The 19,647-nt window shown below is 41.7% G+C and overlaps 1 protein-coding gene across 1 annotated transcript; it reads right to left on the reverse strand.

Annotated features, from left to right (window-relative positions):
• Nucleotides 1-290: 290 nt before the first annotated feature.
• LOC134100027 (probable G-protein coupled receptor 149) lies at nucleotides 291-6,881 on the reverse strand. Its single transcript, XM_062553076.1, has 4 exons — nucleotides 6,738-6,881; nucleotides 6,331-6,511; nucleotides 5,430-5,899; nucleotides 291-2,719 (listed from the first exon to the last, which is right to left on the reverse strand). The coding sequence occupies exons 1-4, from the start codon at nucleotides 6,879-6,881 to the stop codon at nucleotides 2,096-2,098; spliced, it is 1,419 nt and encodes a 472-aa protein (XP_062409060.1). The 3' UTR covers nucleotides 291-2,095.
• Nucleotides 6,882-19,647: the final 12,766 nt, after the last annotated feature.

Here is a 19,647-nt window from a genome sequence, read left to right on the forward strand (position 1 = left end):
AGATTCTCCTGATGTGAACTCCAGGGCCATTCAGGATACACTGATGTGCATCATGCACTGATTACTGTCTGCACTTCTCTTATGGCCTGAGCAAAGATGAAGGCCAACTTCCAGTTGAATGCTTCACAAGTGCAAAAAGACTAAAAATATAAAAATGCTGATTGCACTCTACTTGTGAACTAAGCTAAGCCTTCAACTATGTACAGGCCCTTCCCACTTTTCTCCTTTGAGTATTTGTGCATGTATTGCAGGAACACCACAGAGGCCATTCTCTGTAAATAAATCTTTAATGAATACATTCAAATGAAGGATAAACATGTCACAACTTCTCTTGGCTATTTTGCTGCATAGAGACATACAGTAATAATCTGCCTCTATGCCTCTATTTTTTTCCTTTAAATTGCTCAGAAAACATAGACATATATTATGAACATTAAAATAGATTGTACATATGTATTCATTTTGTTTTTTTAAAAAATAACTGGGAGGTAGTGCACGCCAAATCTGAATTCAGTACCCTGTCTGTAATTGCTAACTGCCTGTACAATGTCAATCTGTGTTTGTGTGTGTGTATGTGTGTGTGTGTGTGTGTGTGTGTGTGTGTGTGTGTGTGTGTGTGTGTGTGTGTGTGTGTGTGTTTATTTTTTTTACAAGTCTACATACTGTATGTGCATGTGTGCATGCCTATATGTGCTTAGAAAAGCTTTTCTAAATAGCATCTCATCTCAAATAACACATTCATTTTAGCATTATTTTAAACTGTATCAATCCATCTACAAACATTCCATTACAGAGCTAAATGTATGCAGTTACCAAATGTAACTGAATTGCCTAGCTCACATTCCAGATTGCAAATGCAAGTGAGGTGAAAAACAGATGAAAAAAAGGACCCCTAAGTGGCTATAAAGCCAACATTAATCTGTGCCCTCATCAGGAGCTAAAATATTCACACTGTCACTCTGGCTAATTGTATTTATGGAATGCCAATGAGGCAGAGGGAATCTCCCCAGTCGCTGACTAACTCCATGGACCAAGCATTTACAGAGGCTGACAGAGGCCATAGTGCAGTCACAGATAATTTGTGTATTTCCTACCTGACAAAAACAACAGCGCACATACACAACACATTCCGACTTGGACACAAGCACACACCAGGTGTTTTATGAAGACCTCAAGAAACTAGTGTAAGTTAGCATACACAGACAAGTGATGAAGTTTATACTGCACGGTATGCTTAAAACACCAAAATGATGCCACAGAACACACACACACACACACACACACTCACATTCCCCCACACACACACATAGTATACTGTATATAATACACACACGCACATACATATGTGCATAAATGAAAGGAATGAAGAAGTGACAAGAGACAATCACAAATTAACTACAATAGAAACATCTTTTTGAGAATTAATTAGCCTTTTGGAATCAGAGCCATGCCGAGTGATTGTGCCAATCAGTAGAATCTCCTTGTGTTCTGTTGATGCCTGCATTGCACCTTGATGTTCGAACTGCCATAGTGTGGGCCTGTAAATGCATACAAACCAATGTTCCCTTTCCTTGCGCTCCTCAGACACCATATGATAATTTCCCCTTTTTTCAGAGGCTCCCCTGATGTTTTAATGACTCATAATTTCCATCTCTCATTTAGTTCCATTTATAGATCAAAAATGATCATGTCAACCTCCATACTCCTTCCCATGAAAACTACAGTATGCAGACTCTTAGCATATAGAAATGTCAGAAATCATTTTGTATGCATCCATGGCCCTATGGCTGTGAATCGACTAATTTTCCAATGACACTGATCAACACACATCAAGTTCAAAGGCACATTCACCTATATCCTAACTAGCTTTAATTGTCCCTTGATGGCAAATTGGCAATTCTCCAAATGCTTTATAACGCTATATAAATCTTGTATGTCCTACTGTACTTGTCTGTATCCCATGATAAAACACAATGATGAATCTCATCTTCATTCCCCCACCCTCTCTACTGCCCTCAAAGACCCTTCAGGGCATCACTCCTCCCATTGTCCTTGACTGGCTTTCCTTCTCTAGGCCCATCATATCATCAGCTTCTCAGTTCCTCTGGCTGTTGGCCTTCCTGTAGACTTCATTCAGGAGCTGGATCTCCTCGCGGTAGCCGCCGCTCTCCTGCGACTGCCGCATGCTGTTCTGCCTGTGGGCCTCCACCGTGTCCGGGATGTGGATGTTGATGTTGTCCGCGTCGGGGTTGATGGCGGGGATGAGCAGCGAGTAGGACGCCGTCTCGCCCAGGTCACACGACACGAAGCGGTTCTCCCGGCGCGAGTAGCGCAGCGAGGGCGAGCGGGCGTGCGTGGACGACTGGCTGATGTTGGAGATGATGGACACGCTGTCCATGGCCTCCTCGTTGTCGCAGATCTCCAGCACCTCCAGGTGGATCTTCACGTTGGTGTCCCCTATGCCAGTGATGAGGCTGACGCCGCCCACCCCTTCGCCACCGCCGCTCCCAGAGCTGTTGGAGTGGGGCTCGTCCGCACTGGGCTCGTGGCCCACAGACTTGGAGCGGTACACCTCCACCTTCTTGGTGGTGGGGGAGATCTTCAGGCCGTCGCTGCTGACCTCATAGGTGGACAGAGAGAGGGTCTTGCCTGTGGGGGCCTGGAGGGACACCGTGCCCTGGAAGGCACAAAGCGGGATGGACAAGCCTCCAGTGGACCGCTAAAGAGGAAAAACAACACCACAACACACAAAAACGACCACAGGAATAAGTTGCATTATTAGCATGGTGTCATTGAATATCAAACCTACAATCACACTTTCCATCTGAACAACCATATCTGAACCTCTCTCAACAAGGCACAGTTGGGACTGAATAAATAATGATAATAAAAATCTCTTCAAGAAAATCAAAAGATCTTTATAAAATAGGCTGAAATGAACCACTTTGCTGGCATAAATTATTCAGACGCTTTGATTCCAATTCCAGAAAATGAGAATGGTTTTCCCCCACTCCCTCCCTCTATTCCACCCCTCAAGAAATCAAGGCATTAGCAGCCTTGCTTTGTGCTCTCTCAACTCTCCTGAAAATGTTCCTCATCAAGTGGAGTTGTGATATTGTGGTTTCCCAGGGTCAATGAGATGCTGGAGGACTAACTGGGAGGGGAATTAACAGGAGGGCGCAGTGATAATATTTCCACAATGAATGTATTCCACAGAACTAGACTCACATGCTAATGCAGGTTCTCAGACAATTCTATACCACCGGTAGTGTTAAGAAATGCAAAGTGGTGCTTGATTACTATGACATTTAGATATATATTTGGCACATCATTTCATCTAATGTGATTTTTGGAGCAGTTAATGGCCACATTTATCAGGATGTGTGCTCGCAGCTGAGCTATACACGCAGGAGAAACAAGAGATACACGAGCTACGCCTGTGACCCTCAAGGGAATACTAAAGATAATTAACACATTCACAATAATGCCAACACATTAATGAAAACAAAGACAGAGAGGGAGACATGGTTACTGACACATTAGGCAGCCATTGCTGAGATGGCCAAGAACAGGAAAAGAGAAACACTGCATTAATATCTAACAGCCTCACCCCAATGCTTCCCATCATGTCTGTCCTACCATGACTGAGCACACGCCAGAGGCAATTCCCGCTTCTGGTGCGTGAGCACAACAAAGTCCAATTATTTTTTTGTGCCCTATAAAACATTTCAGCTTTATGTTTGGCCAATTAGCAAATCATCCGACCACAACAAGATGTATGTGTTCATAATGTATTCTTCTCTGACTGGCAAGAGAATTATGATTTCGCTTGTTTGGCACACAACTTGAGGGCTTTTCTGTGAAGGATGTCCACCCTGGGATAACAATCTTCATTCCCCGCTAACTGATCTTCTGACCTCTCCTCCTACACTGGTGACCTCAGATAGCAGTACCAGAGCAGGGTGGCAAAGCACATATCTGCCCTGGCCTGTTAACAGGCATCTGCTTTCTGCAGTTGTGCAGCTGTTTGTATGTACATGGTCCAAGTAAACCACATTGAGCATTCTTTAAGATTGCAGCTAACGTTGAGCTCCACAGAGAATTGTCCACAACATTCAGACCCAGCATGTCTCACAACTCCAAATTAGTGTCTGTTTCAAAGGGAGTATAAGCATGCAATCCCAGCAGGACAGAACTCAATATTTTGCCTCTTTTTTTTCATTTTGTCGGATGTGGTAACATTAACCTACATTCAAGCACAACACGGGTAGAAAACATATGCCTCAAGGAGTAGTCTGAATGCAACAACAGGGTCTCTCTCTCTCTTATGGGGACATGAGCAAGGAGATTATTATAATCAAAGAGAGCACAGTGTTTGCTTATTATATTTTTAACTCAACAATACAGTGGAGCCATTTACAAGACCATAAGCCACCACCAGAAGCAAACATCTGTATTATCACAAGGGAAATGGAAGGCACTATCACTTATTCTAAAATAGGTGGATCTTTGAGGGGAAAAATAAATATGCTCAATATTTAATTACACTATTGTCACACAAGCATCTGGCAAACATGTAATTTCCTACTAAAATGGCAGTAAGGCCTCTGCAATGAGTCACAAGGTTAAAACAGACAAACAGCAGAGAAGAGTCATAAGAATTAATCATGTTGGTTGGTCAGGAGCACATCAGCTGGTTAATGGTTATCCACCCTAATGGAACAACAATTAATTGGATGAAATAGCTGTTTTGTGACTCAGCCATATGTTTGGACAAACAGATAACTTTAAGTGGCTGAGCTATAATAAGAAATATATCAGTATCAATAATTACAATTATGCAAGGAAATCCCAAGAGGCAGCGGTTTTGAGATAGTGAGTGATAAAAGGCCTCTAGTGAGTAGCCTGGGCCAAAGAGTTCCTACAGCAAGTGAGGTTTAGGTGGGGTTTAAAACTATAATGACGTCCGACTGGACTAGAATGAGGCAAACATGTTTAACTAAATGGAATCCAATTTGGTCTGGTGGGGAAGTTTCTGTTTTTTCACAGAAGAAACATCATCTATACTTATGAGTCTGGGGATGCACTGCCCTTGTCATTACCAGTGTCCTAACCTGGGACTCTGCTTCTCACCATCCATACCTACTAGAGGCACTATTTCATCCATTTTTAACAGTCAATAAACTGACAAGGCAGAAGATGAAACCCTAGCAGGCCTGCCTTCCCTTGCATGCTGATGGACAGCAACACAATTGTGACCATGTATCATGGGCATGGACAGTTTTGAGTCCAGAAGAATTACCCTGTAGCGTGGCCTAACATTTTGGACTAAGAGATTGTGTGCCCCAAATTCATGAATGCATGGACTTTCTTTTTTTTTCTGTCCCTTGAAACTAAATGCTACAGATTTCTGTAAATCACTGAAGTACCTGTCTCGGTGTTCTCTCGGACTTGCTTCTGCACCATTCCCAGTCAGTAAGTTCAATTTTACGGCACTCCTCGTGTGATAGCCTTCTCTCAGACCCGTCGAAAACGGAGGAAGTGTCAAGATTCACATCAACCTCTCCACTAAGTGATGGGGGCGGAGAGCCCAGGCACAGGCCTTCGTGGTCGGGGTTATGGCTTTGGATCGCCAGCTCTTCCTCATGGCTGAGTGTCGTGTCCAACAACACTTCTCTGCGCAGGGAGCTGTCCTCGTTGGCGGTGGTTCTGAACTCGTTGTTCGCCAGAGTTTTTATCTGACCGCTGTCCAGCACTGCGACTCTACTTTCAGTCAGATTGCAGTGGAAGAAATTGCTGTAGGAAGGTTTCTCTATCGACGGTGACTTCGAGTGGGAAATCTTATAAAAGCCATAGCCGTTCTGGAAGGACATGTTGAAATCAAACCTCCGTTTGTTTACTGTGGACACAATGAAGACACATTTCAGGTGTAGGTCATTTGCTTAGAACACTCGTTCAAGCCCTCTTGAAAAAATCTCCTGAACTAAATCGTTTTAGTGACCCGGGTTGTCAGATAATATTGGCACAACATCGATGAGAATGGTTAAACACCTTCACTGCCTATAAGTTAACTACTTAATTATCCACTATAAAGCTATATGCTTATCTTGCCTTAATGAGTAAAGTATATCCTGCTGTTTTGTGGGTTGCGCCTGCTTTCAGAACTGCAGAAGACCGCAGAAGACTGGGCTATAGGTCTATATCGTATCTTCAAAGTCCAGATAAATTACTTTTAGTTATGAATGGTTTTAGATGACTTTGGCTTAGCTGTTTGACTTGACTGTTAACTATATGTCCACTTGTTCACTCCAGATGTTGATGCACACTTACCAGATGCTTCATTGGCCGCACCAGAGCGACAGTTGATGAAACAGCCGCAAGGGAGATGGATCCAGTGCTCGGAGAGCACAAACATGGGCGTAACTGCCGCCGACAGAAACGTTAGGAAGAAACTCAGTGTCTCCATCGAAGTGCTCCGAACATGAACTATGTGACTCACTACAATTTGCGTCTGAAATAGCAGATAGCAGGGCACAGTTTCAGTGACAATAAAAAGGTGTCTTCGACAAACTAGTTAGCTCTCCTTTTTACAATGTGTATAGTTTGTATTTCTTTTTCACAACGTTTAGTCTATGCAGATTCATATCCATATTATGACATGACATGTATACATATACGGTCAAGGCATTGGTCAACGCTAAACACTGACATTGGCAACTTTTCATTTTGTAACTCACCATCATAGGCATCCACAAAACTATGCGTGCGATTGCCAAAATAACGGAGAAGCGCTTTTGAGCAAAGAACACCGGAGAGTATCTCGGGTGCTCTCTATCCATGCGCAAACGGTCCGTAGTCGTGGAGCTGGAACGTGTGACCATGTTGCTTTGCAAATACACTGGGTCTGTACTAAATTCATTGTATACACTAAAACTTTTCTCCAAGCTAGCCCGTGATAAGGAGGGAATTTCACATAGGGGTCTCGATCCTTCTGAAACCAGAGGTCCGGCGATCTCCAAATAACTAGGGAAAAACGTCTTTTGCTGCTCTGTAGAGCACAAAAGCCGATATATGAGTGGGGAGGAGAAAAAGATCAAGCCACAAACACACAGCGAGTACGCAGCAAAAAGCAGCAAAACATAGAAACTATTGCTGTCCGGCAGACAACCAAGGGAAGCAGGGGAAAATTGACCCCAGCCACACAAAGGTAGCATACTGATGATTAGGCTGATTATCCACACCACAGCTATAGCCCACAACATTCTTAGTGGTTGGCTGCTGGACTGGTAAACTCCAAACCTTTTGGTAATGTAAAAAGTGTAGGCAACAATAAGAAATGCCTTCATATTGCTAGACAACCCCTGAAAAACGTAAAGGAGTCCAGACAAGGTGCATATGGTTCCTGACTTGCCATTATCTTCTTTCTTCCACTGCAAGAACATAAACAAGGAAAGAGGCACCAGGCTAACGAGGTCGTCAATTGACATGGAAGCCACAATCAGGCAAAGGGAAGTCTTCAATCTTTTTCTCAATAAGGTTATGAGAGAGTATACGCTTCCCACACAAGTCACAATAGCAATAGACAAACACAGGCCAAAAAGGACAATGTCAGTTTGCTTGTCAGAGTCCATGCTATTCGATTTTCTATAACTCTCCATTAAAAGGTTGCTGTTGTTTGGTGATGGTGAGCTGTCCGTGTAGGACATGTTGTTTCAACTTTATCCACTTGTCTTGCCTCATGCCACTTTGCTAATATAAAATGATCTGTCTGGTGCAGGTCGAGGAAGTTTGGTTCAAGGCTTTTGTTTCCAAGTGCATCTGCGTAAATTCACTATACATTCCGGTCTGTGGAATAGCATAGCAATCCAGTGAAAGTGAAGCACCTGACACATGTGTATGTCCTCCCATGACTTGCGCTTGCCGTTTTGTCCTCAGGGTGTCCGAGAAGGAGCTTTAGGTTTATGTTCATGTCATCAGAGTATATTTTATCCCGACCAGTGCGCCATTCAATATTATAGCGATACTGATAATAAAAAAGAAGGAAAGGAAGGCGTACGTGTCCTGTCTGTGTTCATCACAGCTCGTGCACGATAGCTAACCTTCAGCCTCCCTCGCGCCGCCGAAAGCCAAAGCATGAATGAGCTGCGCGTCCCGATCTACAGAGTGGGTTGTAGAGAGGGAGGAGCATTCCTTCTCCTCCTTCACCGCCTCCGACGCATTCAATAGGATCAACATAGCCACAACAAAGCTATTTGCCATGTCTAAAAAAATAGATGAACACATTAAAATGTATTCATGTAACAGTTAGTACCTAAAACGTCACAATATCTTCAAGGGCTGTTATAGAATATAGCTAAAGAACAGGGCAAATATTCTGCCATATTTCTTTCTGGCGACTGAAGTAGGCCTAAATGACACACAGCTCCATTTCATAAAAATAATAAAAAAAGTAGGATAGGCCTATTGCGCTTAACTGAAGTCTTAACATTAGTGCAGTGTCCTGCTAGCTAGTAATTTTATGGGTTAGGCAGGGGTTATTAATCTGTACCATACATGGCTAATTATAGATGTACAGCAACCTACAATTAACGTGGTGAATAATATGTGTATTGTCATGTGAGATGTAACCTATGCTCTGGATCCATAACTCACAATTTGCTGGTGGAGTCTTTTTTGGTATCTATCAAAAGGTACACATCATCCCTTTGTGCCCTCTGCTTCTACACCACTGTACCATCAAACTAATAACATCTCTCTCTCTCCCTCTCTCTCTCTCTCTCTCTCTCTCTCTCTCTCTCTCTCTCTCTCTCTCTCTCAATAAGAAACAGATAACCTATTGTGTTTGAAACAGAAGTCCTTTTTGTTTGAGAGATTTGAATTGTGCAGTTGAATTCCAGAGCAGTATTTCCAACTGTCCTTGAGAGGCAGTAGGCTATGACAACATTATGTTCTGCACTCACATAAACCCATGTTTTCACATCATGGCTTCCTTAAGACTGCACTCATGCAAACAATACAAATTGTCAATACAAATCGGCAGCATTGATGTGTGCATTATTCAGCTCCAATCAATGGAATTTGATCCGCTCACAGTGTAAAAGGCATACATAACAGGAACTCAATGCACTTTCTTTCTTTGCAGGAAGATTAAGAGGAATGCATATTAACTTCATCAATATTGTGTTGCAGAATAATCATGAATAACTGAAGAATGTCTGTAAAGACAGGTAGGTCAAAACCAATCATTTTTGAGAGTTTGAGTTTGAAAATGTTGAGGCAAGAATGGCAAACAGAAAGTTCCAACAATGGGAAAAAACCTTGAATTTCCTTTGTAGGTTAGGCTATCCAAGGACAATCTGGGAAATGACGTATGTGCTTGATGGAGAGAGAGGCCTTGCACTATCCTTCCTTGTCGTGCTCAAGGACTCTGATGTAAAAGATAGATCTCTTTCCCTGAAGGCCTAAGTCAAACATAGCTTTACATTTCTTTGTGTTTTATGCGATTCATTATTTAGAATAGATGTTCCTTAAAAAAAAAGACACAAATAAATAAAAGCTATTTTAAGGAACTCTACGTGTTACCAAAACCAGGTGTGTCCTATACTGCATCTCTTTCAGCAACCATTTTTCTTTGAAACATTTCACCTTGTTGGAGGAGATTCACGTACCCTTGAATGGACTCCCACTATGTGAAGGGGAACATGCCGGGATGGATGTAACAATGGTGATCACATGTTTAGATAGATAGAATTGGCTTTTGACAGCAATATTAGAATCATACACTGGAAAACAAGTGAATGTAAACAATAACATTATAATCATATTCCTTTTATATAATTGTGATGTTCATCAATGATATCTATCAAAGTAACCATCATGTATGTACTACTTTGCTGTCTAGCTGATAGATACCACATTCAGGGGGGGTGTAACCACCTTTCCAGCCAGTCTGACAGCTCTTTGTGGAATTTTTCAGGTGATGATGGCAGGCCAGTTCATCAGTTCACAAAAGGTTATATTGTGCCTTTCTGTTCCGTAACCAAAGTGTTTTGCAAACACGTGTCAGATTGTGGTTCTGCTGCATGAATGAAATAGCGCTAATCAAGCATGGCGGTAACCTTTCTGGTTCGTTGATCTGTGATGGCTTTTAGACAGCCTCTTGGACTGAAACAGCCCCATTACATTGTATGTGTCATGCTTGGCAAAAGGCATCAAACCCCATCCACTCTCATTTGTTCTGTGTTTCGTGTGCTATAAGGTCTCCTCTATCAGGCCATTGTCCATTGTTTTTCCCATTGTAATATTTTCTTCTCTTGAAGTCAAATATACATTTTCTCTGAAACTTTGCCTATAGGGTCTTTAAATTGATTAGATATCATATTAAGAGATCAATACCAGTGCAGAATGATTGGTTTACTTTGCACTATATTTCAAGAGCTTCAGGAATATAGACATACTTTGGAATGATATAAGTTAAGTCATAGTTTATTTTTCCTGTAGGGAACGTTGTTCTCTGCATTTTACCCACCTGGGGGTAGTGTGCATGTACACATACCCACACTTGACCCGCAGAGAGCTCAGAGCCCACACTCACTTGGAGCCACACACACATCTGGAGCATGAGCTCAGAGCCCACACACACATCTGGAGCAGTGGGCAGCCCATAACGTGGTGCCCAGGGAACAGCTTGGGGGTTGGAGCAGCTTGCTCAAGAGTACTTCATCTGTGGATGTGGGAGAGCACAATTCCCCTACAGTGATCCAACCTCGCTTTGGTCATAAGTCCAATTCCCTAACCAGTAGGCCACGGATGCCTCCATATACATATACAGTACATACTGTAAACATGCATGTTTGATCATCTTGTGAAACTGGTTATATAGGTGCCATTAGTAGGAAAAACAGCCATGAAGGTAAAATAAGCTATGAAATGCTGCCATCACAGCAAACATCAGCTGCTTTCAGTTTTCAGTTATTATTCTACAATGTAATAATAGTCAGAAAAAGACTGGTGCTGACTGGTACTATACATACATTACTTCAGATTCCTTTGTGTGAGGTACTCAGCAGCTGTGTTCACAGTTCGCTAGAGAATATGTAAAGTGAAGGAAGCTTTAATCGTTGTCTCTCTCCAGCACTCTGTCAGTGCCATGCCCACACACAGAGATGTTTTGTCAGAGTATGGCAGGATTTGTTCTTTAGTAATGTTCAAATTCAGCCTCATAGCTGCTGTGGCACGTGGGAAAAGAGGGTGACCGGGTGAGGCCTGTGAGGGTAAGCAGGTCTCCTGGGTGGTCAAAATCAATTTTTAGATCAGAAATGTATTGGCCACAAACCATGAGGGCAAACAGGACACAGCAGGGGTCCAATGTTTTGTGCATGACTCTGATACAGCCTTTGTACTCTGCTTCAACCCTGTCAACGCACATCAGTCGCGGCTGTGAAGTAAACCGTAAACAGTAAAGAATTCTCTGAAAGCACACTCAGACAAGCAAGGTGAAGTCACATGCAAAAATGCAAAATTATCCTTTCAGATGAATTCTGCCTCTTGTGTAATACACACACACACACACACACACACACACACACACACACACACATAACCCCCCCCCCCCCAAACACACACACACACACACACACTGCTGTCTGCTGGCCCCAAGTGCCTTGTCATGTATGCAGGTGCATTTGGAATTCCACATGGCAGAGTAGGGAACAGTTTCACTTCCAGCTCAGTGTTCCCAAAGCAGTGCCACTCTCCTAGTCCTCCACATGAAATATTAACCAATCCACAAGCCTGTTTGCCTCTGACATGAAGAACTGCTGCATCCAATCTGAAGTCATTCTGCACCCAAATATGAAGTCCCACCCCACACACACAATCCCTATCTACCCCCGTTCCCACATGTCAAAAATGTGTATATGTACACACTCCATTGAAATATGCTTTCAATAATCTTCTTTGTGTGTTTATTTGTGAGTTAGGTGTGTTTGAGTGAAGATATATGTGGATCTCAGGCAGATGTTTGTTATAGGGAAGTCATTTGATGATCTAAATCATATTACATGTACATGCGCAGGGCAAGGAGCAGGCGCCGTGTCTGACGTCAGCGTCGCTGGTGTGCGTCAGTGACTCAACAGCTTGGCTGATCTGGATACCTTTTAACCAACACTGGTCGTCCATATGGTCTCACAGGCCACAGCGTGTATTCCTGTGCGTGTGTCTGTGTGTGTTCCTGCGCACTTCACGCGAGGATATGTGTGGGTGGGCATTAGTGAACATTTCAGGGCATGTGGCATGTGGCTGTCTGTGTGAGCGATGATGCACTGAGATGGACAACACATATGTATAGTTTAAGTACAGTGAGAGCACCCCAATATCACAGAAGGGCATGCAATACAAATGTTGCGCCCCCCCCCCCCCCGCAAAAAAGGGGGAAAAACTGTTTTGTTTGCGCTTGTGATTAAGCTTACATTTACGTATATAACATTTAAACTAAAACAAAAATGTAATATAAACAACTTAAGTAAAAGAAAAGGCCAATCATTTACACTATTAGCTAGTAACTTGAAGTTTTGGTAATTGGTGGATTGTCACTGCAAGGGGTGCTGAGTCATCATAACGTCCTATTGCCAGCTCTTGCTCACAAAGGATATAAGGCTGACTGATACACCTCTAGCCTTGTATTGTTTGATTGAACCACAATGACAGCAAAATAGAGTTATTACAAACAGCCTTCATTGTTAGGATATGGAAACATGCAATGAGTTGTTGACATTTCTGTTTGCAACCACATAGCTATCTGAATGGAATAGTTATGTTTCAATATGCTTCATGGACATACTTAGCTTAAGGAAAACTAATTATTGAAGACTCACCAGCTCAATCAGAGTATTTTTTTTATTCTTCACCATGTTACAAATGAGTGTGTATAGCCAATGTTAAAGGGCCCTCTCCCCAACCTGAGCTTCTAAATACTGAGGCAGCGGGAACACCTCTTCTAGCCTCTTCTAACCTCTTCTGTTGAATTGGCTATTTTCCTTTTAGTTTCTTATTAAATAGAAGATGACAACAATGACACGCCAGCTGGTGTCTCGATCTTTCTGTACATTTTGCGTGCTCATGATGCGTTCCAAATTACGCACACTGTAGTAACGTGTAAGATAGAGATGCGTTGATATTGAGTAACCCCGAAAAATATAAGCTATTATACATTTTTATAGACAATGCACAATTGGAATTGTTTGCGTTATTCTTCTGAGTGTGAGATGTGGGGATGATGCTTGGCATTAAAACTAGATAAACTGTGTCATGTGTCCTTGCTGCGCTTTTGACGCAGCGTTCAAATCGCCTATCCAATGGACAACTCACAGCGCCAAGCAATAATGTTGATCTTAACAATAGCCTGTCTTAGTGGTCTAAAATGAGTCAATAATGTCAATTGAGCTTGAGCATGTTTTAAACACATAGGAACAGCCAAGCGAATGCACACTTTTAATGGAATTTCCCCGTTGACTTTGGCGCCCCCTCCGTGCGCTACATACTGTTGCATACCCCTTTTTGCGCCACTGCAGGGGAGCACCACACTGCTGTGGGTTGTCACCATGCCTATATTGGGGACGTCTCTGAACTGATCAACTATATTCAGTATGCTGTACTGTTAAAACATGAAGTAAAATATGCAGTGTCGTCACGATCACAATGACACTGAAAATATGCAGTGTCAAAACCACAGTGTCAGTCCACACAAATCTTGAAATTAATAGCATAAGATCACACAAAGCGTGTGTAGACCATTGTGAATTCCCTGACACTGACAATGGAGTTAAGCAAAACATTTTGTTAATGAGGCTGATTCTTCAAACCATTTAATTCCATCCATTATCATTGTTAGGAATACTTTATCTTTAATGAAGCCTCTCATTCCATTGATTAAAATATTCTCTGAGCAGACGTATGATGACATCAGTCATAACAAACGTTCATAGTCTCATAATAATAATGATAAAAAAAAATAACATGCCACATTTGTTGAATCTGTTCTAAATAGCAGAGTGAGCTTTAATCTTTTTTGGGAGAATAGGGTAGATAAGAATAAACACAGACTTGCCTCATTCATCCTGCATGGGGACTATACTGTAGGGCTCCAAGCACCCGTGCCCTTTTCATCGCCTGCATTAGGCCAGTAATAGTTTAAACGGTGTGGCTGGTCAAAAGATCTCTAAAATGTGACTGAAATGACTACCCCGATTACACTTTTGTAGCCTATATGTTGTGCTTCTGGATAGAACACACCACCACGGCAGAGAATCTCGCTTATCTGTATTATTTATTTTATTTTGTTATGTAAAATAAAGCAGACCCGTGTGGTATTAGCTTGAAATAGTCTACAGTTGGAAGCACAGTGGCGTAATACCTAATGTCATTATACCGCGTAAAAGTGACATTTCAAATACAAGTTGGTTATGCCTAAAACTAAATACTAACACAAAAACCGCTAGAGGGAACTGTCTGACCAGGGTTCAGTAGCCTACACCGAGCCCTCTTGAGCCATTAGAGCCAGAAGATGATCATTGAATTTGTCAGCTAACCTTATGTTGCCTCACCTCGGTTGTTGCTGATGGCCAAGCAATTGCGTTGCCTATAAATATTATAGGCTTGTAGGCTGTTAGCTGATAGTTAAAAATGAATGGTCTACGACATCATTCGAAATGTATGCAGGTGTCTTAAGTATCGGGAGTGTACAAAATGTTCGTTTGAAAATTAACAGATAACGTGCAAGTTATAGGCCTATGAATTTGTTACAATTGGAATCCATCATCACCCGTATCCCAATGCACACGCAATCAGATGGGCACAAGCAGTCACAACGTGGTGATGGGGGATTTCCCCTAGGTACTGATCTCATCATTTTAAAATATTCAAAACGTGTGAGGGTTGTTATGTTCTCAGTTAGTTTGATAAAAAATCCCAAGGACAACAACAATCAACTGTGCCACAAAATTCTAATCAATGTGCAATGTGTGCAGAGCGCATGTTGGACTGAGTAATCAGCTTTAATAACTAGGCTGGGCTATAAGCAAACAAAGTATCCTAAATTAGCTTGCAACTACACGTTTAGCTACCATATCCCATATCCGTACCTTACCAGAGACGGTATCGAGATAGGATGTAGGCAATTGCAATTTGACTAGTTCCAATACTAAATACAGTAGGCTAGGCTATAAATGATCGATTTCTAAGCGGGACGAGGCTACAACAAGCCCAATAGGTAATGTTAAGGAGTTGTAGGCTTCCTTCCTGTGACGATTAACATTCTGGATACTGTAAAGGTGTTTCCTACCTAATGTAAGCTCATCACACTGACTGAGCCCATGGTCCATCGGGAGGCTTTCAGTGGTGAATAGGCCCATATTTATAGGCTACCCCTCAATCCCCGTAGCCTGTTAAACGTGCAATTAGTGAGTCATTAATTCATCTTTTGTGGTCCCTGGGCGATTTGTTTAGTGCTGCAGTAGGCTACCCCTGGGGCATAATTAGCAATAACTGATTGTTTGAAGCAGCTATAAGTGCGCTATAGCTTGTCTCATAGGAGCAAGAAAGAAAATACCTTCAATAGGCTGAAGAAGGCAAAAGAAAAAAAACCCATTAATCTCCATCTGGTTGTCTCATGGTGTCTTTTTGTTTTTTTCTTACCCTGTAGAAAATGTGTGCATGTATTCATGTTAATTGTAAAAAGTGCACATTCTAAATTAATCTAGGCTATAGGCTGTAACATAGGCTAACTTATTGCACATTGTAGCCCATTACAAATGCCACAACACGGCAGTAACATACTCTAAGACTGGAGCAGTGTGAACAGCATGGAAAGTGTATAAAGCTGAACATTTCTTTCCTTATCTCTTTTTTTTTTACAACCACTAGTCTATTGTCTGGTGGGGGTGTGTTTCCTGTTATTGGGCAACACTAGATGGACTAATGTGACAATTATATTCCATAGGATGAGGGAACTGGTTTTAAAAACTCACACAGAAATCTCATGGTGGAAGAACAGGGATTAAGAACAAACATGTACATGTACACACACACACACACACACACACACACACACACACACACACACACACACACACACACACACACTACCTCTATTACCAATTGTGAAATGAATCACTATGTTAGGCACAGTGATTATGCAGCACAACAGACTGCCATATCCCTTAGGCCCCAAGTACCATTTACAATTGAATTTTTCCTATACATGGACCAGTGATTGTTATGTAAATACCAATTCAAGTGACAGACCAGTAAACAGACGTTGGCTTCATTTCTTGCCTCAAACATGAGGTTTGTTTAGAGAGATCTTGATGAGCATATAAACAGAGGTGTGCCTGGCCAGTGCCTGGTCCTAAAGCTAGAGGGAGGCTCAAGACACTTGGGATCTGGAGGAAATATTTTGGTGTATCATCAGCGCTGTAACTGATAAAGAAAATCATTATTATTCAACCAACTTGAAGTCTGAGTCTTTACTTCAAGGAGAAGTCTGAAGAGAATTTAAGTTGTTATCCATAAAAACTGAGTATAGGGTCTCATGAGTACTCATGAGGAGCAACTGAATGTTTGAAATCAGCCGGGCTGACACGTCTGATAAGAGTGAGTGGCCCCTGCTGTGCGGTTTACTGGTGTGTTGCCCTCACAGTAAATCTGAGGAATTTCAATAGATATAATACTGAATGTCCGGGCAACAGCAAGCAACAGTTTAGTGAAAGCAAAGATTTTCCCCAACTATTAACAGTAACTGGCGGGAAGGAAATGCTCACTTAGAGATATCTCAGCGTTGTGCCTGAGGAGGGGAAAGATATGCCAACATGCTAATGCTCTACAGGACCACCAGATGCAGGCATGCAGAGAGAGGGCACGTGCAAGAGAGAGAGAGAGAGAGAGAGAGAGAGAGAGAGAGAGAGAGAGAGAGAGAGAGAGAGCACAGAGACAGGTAGTGGATATGAGATTGTGTCACATTTAATCCAATTGCATTAGTAATGATTTAAAGATGCCATAATTCTGTCATGCAAAGCCTCTACCCCCATCCACTCTTCTGCGTGCAAGTGCATAAAATACTCTGGGTATTTATACAGAGGTGGCTGTCTCCTGATTGGGTAGTGCAGCCTGTTGGTGTTGACATGTTGTTAATTGTGTAGGCCCTTGTAAAAATGATGAGCACATTTATTTTTGTGGCAGCCACAAAATGTAAATTCAGTGGGCTTCAGAATACCAATAATGCTGCCAGCAATAAATATTCACAAAGCTGTAAACAATCTATGAGATACCTGCTCACTACCCCCAACCAGGGATCTATTGAACAGTTTGTGAAATGATATACAGAGGACGTTCTTACAATGGCTGAGGTCTCAAACATCTTTTGGACTTTGCTGTGTACTACAACCTGTTAGCATTTGTCTTAACTAATTTGGAGGAGGGAAAGTTGTCTATAATATGGTGTTGTAACTATGGAATTCGGATGATGCCAAGGATGGCATCTATTGGTGACCTTTGTCATTAATATGCTCCATTTCACTAGTAGCCTAAGGCACACAATGACTATTTGTCAGGAGAGATGATGCACTTTATGGGAAACTCTTTTGCTGTTGTTGAAGCCATGCCAAGAGTTACGCTATTGCAGTGAAAATGAGAAGCAGAGTTATGGGACTAGGGAAATGGTACATGACAGATTTTTTTCCCCATATGGAATGGCTTATATATTTATTTTTGATCAAGGCTCTCTTTAACAAGCAACTAACAAACCCCAAATGAACAGCCTAATGAGTGATTGTGCTAAAATAAACACTTAAAGAATTCTTCAACGCAGACATCAACATTTTGCCCATGTTTGCCTAGTGTCCCAGTGGAAAATGGACCATGCTGAAGTAATGTTTTTAAAGGAAGTGGTACATAGTACATGTCACAACTATTGTTTTTAATATAGATCACATGAGTTTCAAATGTACTGTCTTCGATGACATCATATGGTTATGGTTCTGTTATTCAACAGACAGTTTTGATCAATATTACACAATAGCCATACTGACATTGTATAGCAATTGTAAACTGCAAACTGATCATAATAATTAATTACATTAACAGTAACATTAATAGTAACATTTATTACAGGCACACCAAATATTTAATTGCTATTGAATGTTTTATTGAATATTGTAAAATGTCCCTAGCATTTCCTCCCTTGTGTCTGGTTAACCTCTCACTTCCCCGGTCACACAGACAACAACCCCATGCACATTTGAGTATCTGGAATATTGCCATGCCTGTCCATGACTTGATGTGAGTGAGAAAATGATCTTCTCCAGAGAAATCTTTTAGGATGAAATGTGTGAATGTCAACAAAATTGTCAATGAGTAAATATTTACTTCTAATGAGTCTAAGATCCTCTGACCACAAGGGAAAATGTGACATCTTCATACAAGATGTAGTCCTTGATGATGGTGGAAGATTGTTGCAATATTTTTCAAATTCAACAGTTGTTTCCTCACTGCTCAAGCACAAAGACGAACAACAGGCACCCATAGTTGTTGATTGGATGCAAATAGTGAATTCTTTGGTCTGAGCCACTTGGATTGTTTACCATTTACAGACCCATGGCTGTGCACAATTAGGCCTACTTCTTTGCCTTAGATATGTGTTTTTACCATGGCAGCATTAAGATAGTAAAATATTACACGTAGGGCATACCTCTGACTTGTGTGCTCACCAGTGCAGCCAATCAGTTACCATTAAGCTAGTTGATGATTAATCATGCAGTGAGTAAACGGGTCTTCTTGTTTATGTTATAGTCTGTATCAGACACATCACACCTCAAATGATACGTTTATTTCCAGTGGGAAAGATGGTAAAAAATCTCTATCAGAAATGTTAAACCTGAAGAGGCTCCAATGAGGGAACTATTTGGTTTCAGATAATATGGGGTATAGCTCTAGTGTTGAGATATGCCAGTGGCAGTCAAATGAATCTGACTTCTGTTGGTGTAACCTGCCTTGTGTTGAACCGTGCGGCTCAGGCCTGCAAACGCCCGGACTCGACCTAACAAATAGCAGCACCCCGGATTGGAAGTCAAGCGTGCTAGCAATCAAGCTAAAGATCAAGCTGCTAGCCAGCACTAGTCTTAAGGTGTCAGGAGTGAGGTTTACTAACCTCCACATGCACAGCTATGCTAACTGGTGTTTGTTACACTGGCACAACACTTTTAAAATCAGCTACACTAACTCCATGTACCCCCCAGTTGCTGAATACCTGGCTAAACTCATCAGTGAAACTGTTGATTAATTACTGATCCATATGATCAAGAGCATTGCTCTGTAATCAAGAGCTCTAGGTGAAAAGAAACGGTGTTGGCTCAAACCATATTACAAATTGGTTTAAAGTGTATGGTCAGGCATAACCATTTTCATGTTAAGTTACTTTATTTGTCCTTAAGGACATTTCTACTTTGCATTTAACCCATCCGGAGGTACACACATTGTTCTATACAAATTATTCCTACCAGGGATTGAATTTACCTTCCTTCAATCATGCCCAAATCCCTAATCAGTAAGCCTTTTCTTTAATTACTAATTATATTGGCATATTTACCAATTATA

This window comes from Sardina pilchardus, chromosome 13, assembly GCF_963854185.1.
Source record: "Sardina pilchardus chromosome 13, fSarPil1.1, whole genome shotgun sequence".
Taxonomy (NCBI): Eukaryota; Metazoa; Chordata; class Actinopteri; order Clupeiformes; family Clupeidae; genus Sardina; species Sardina pilchardus.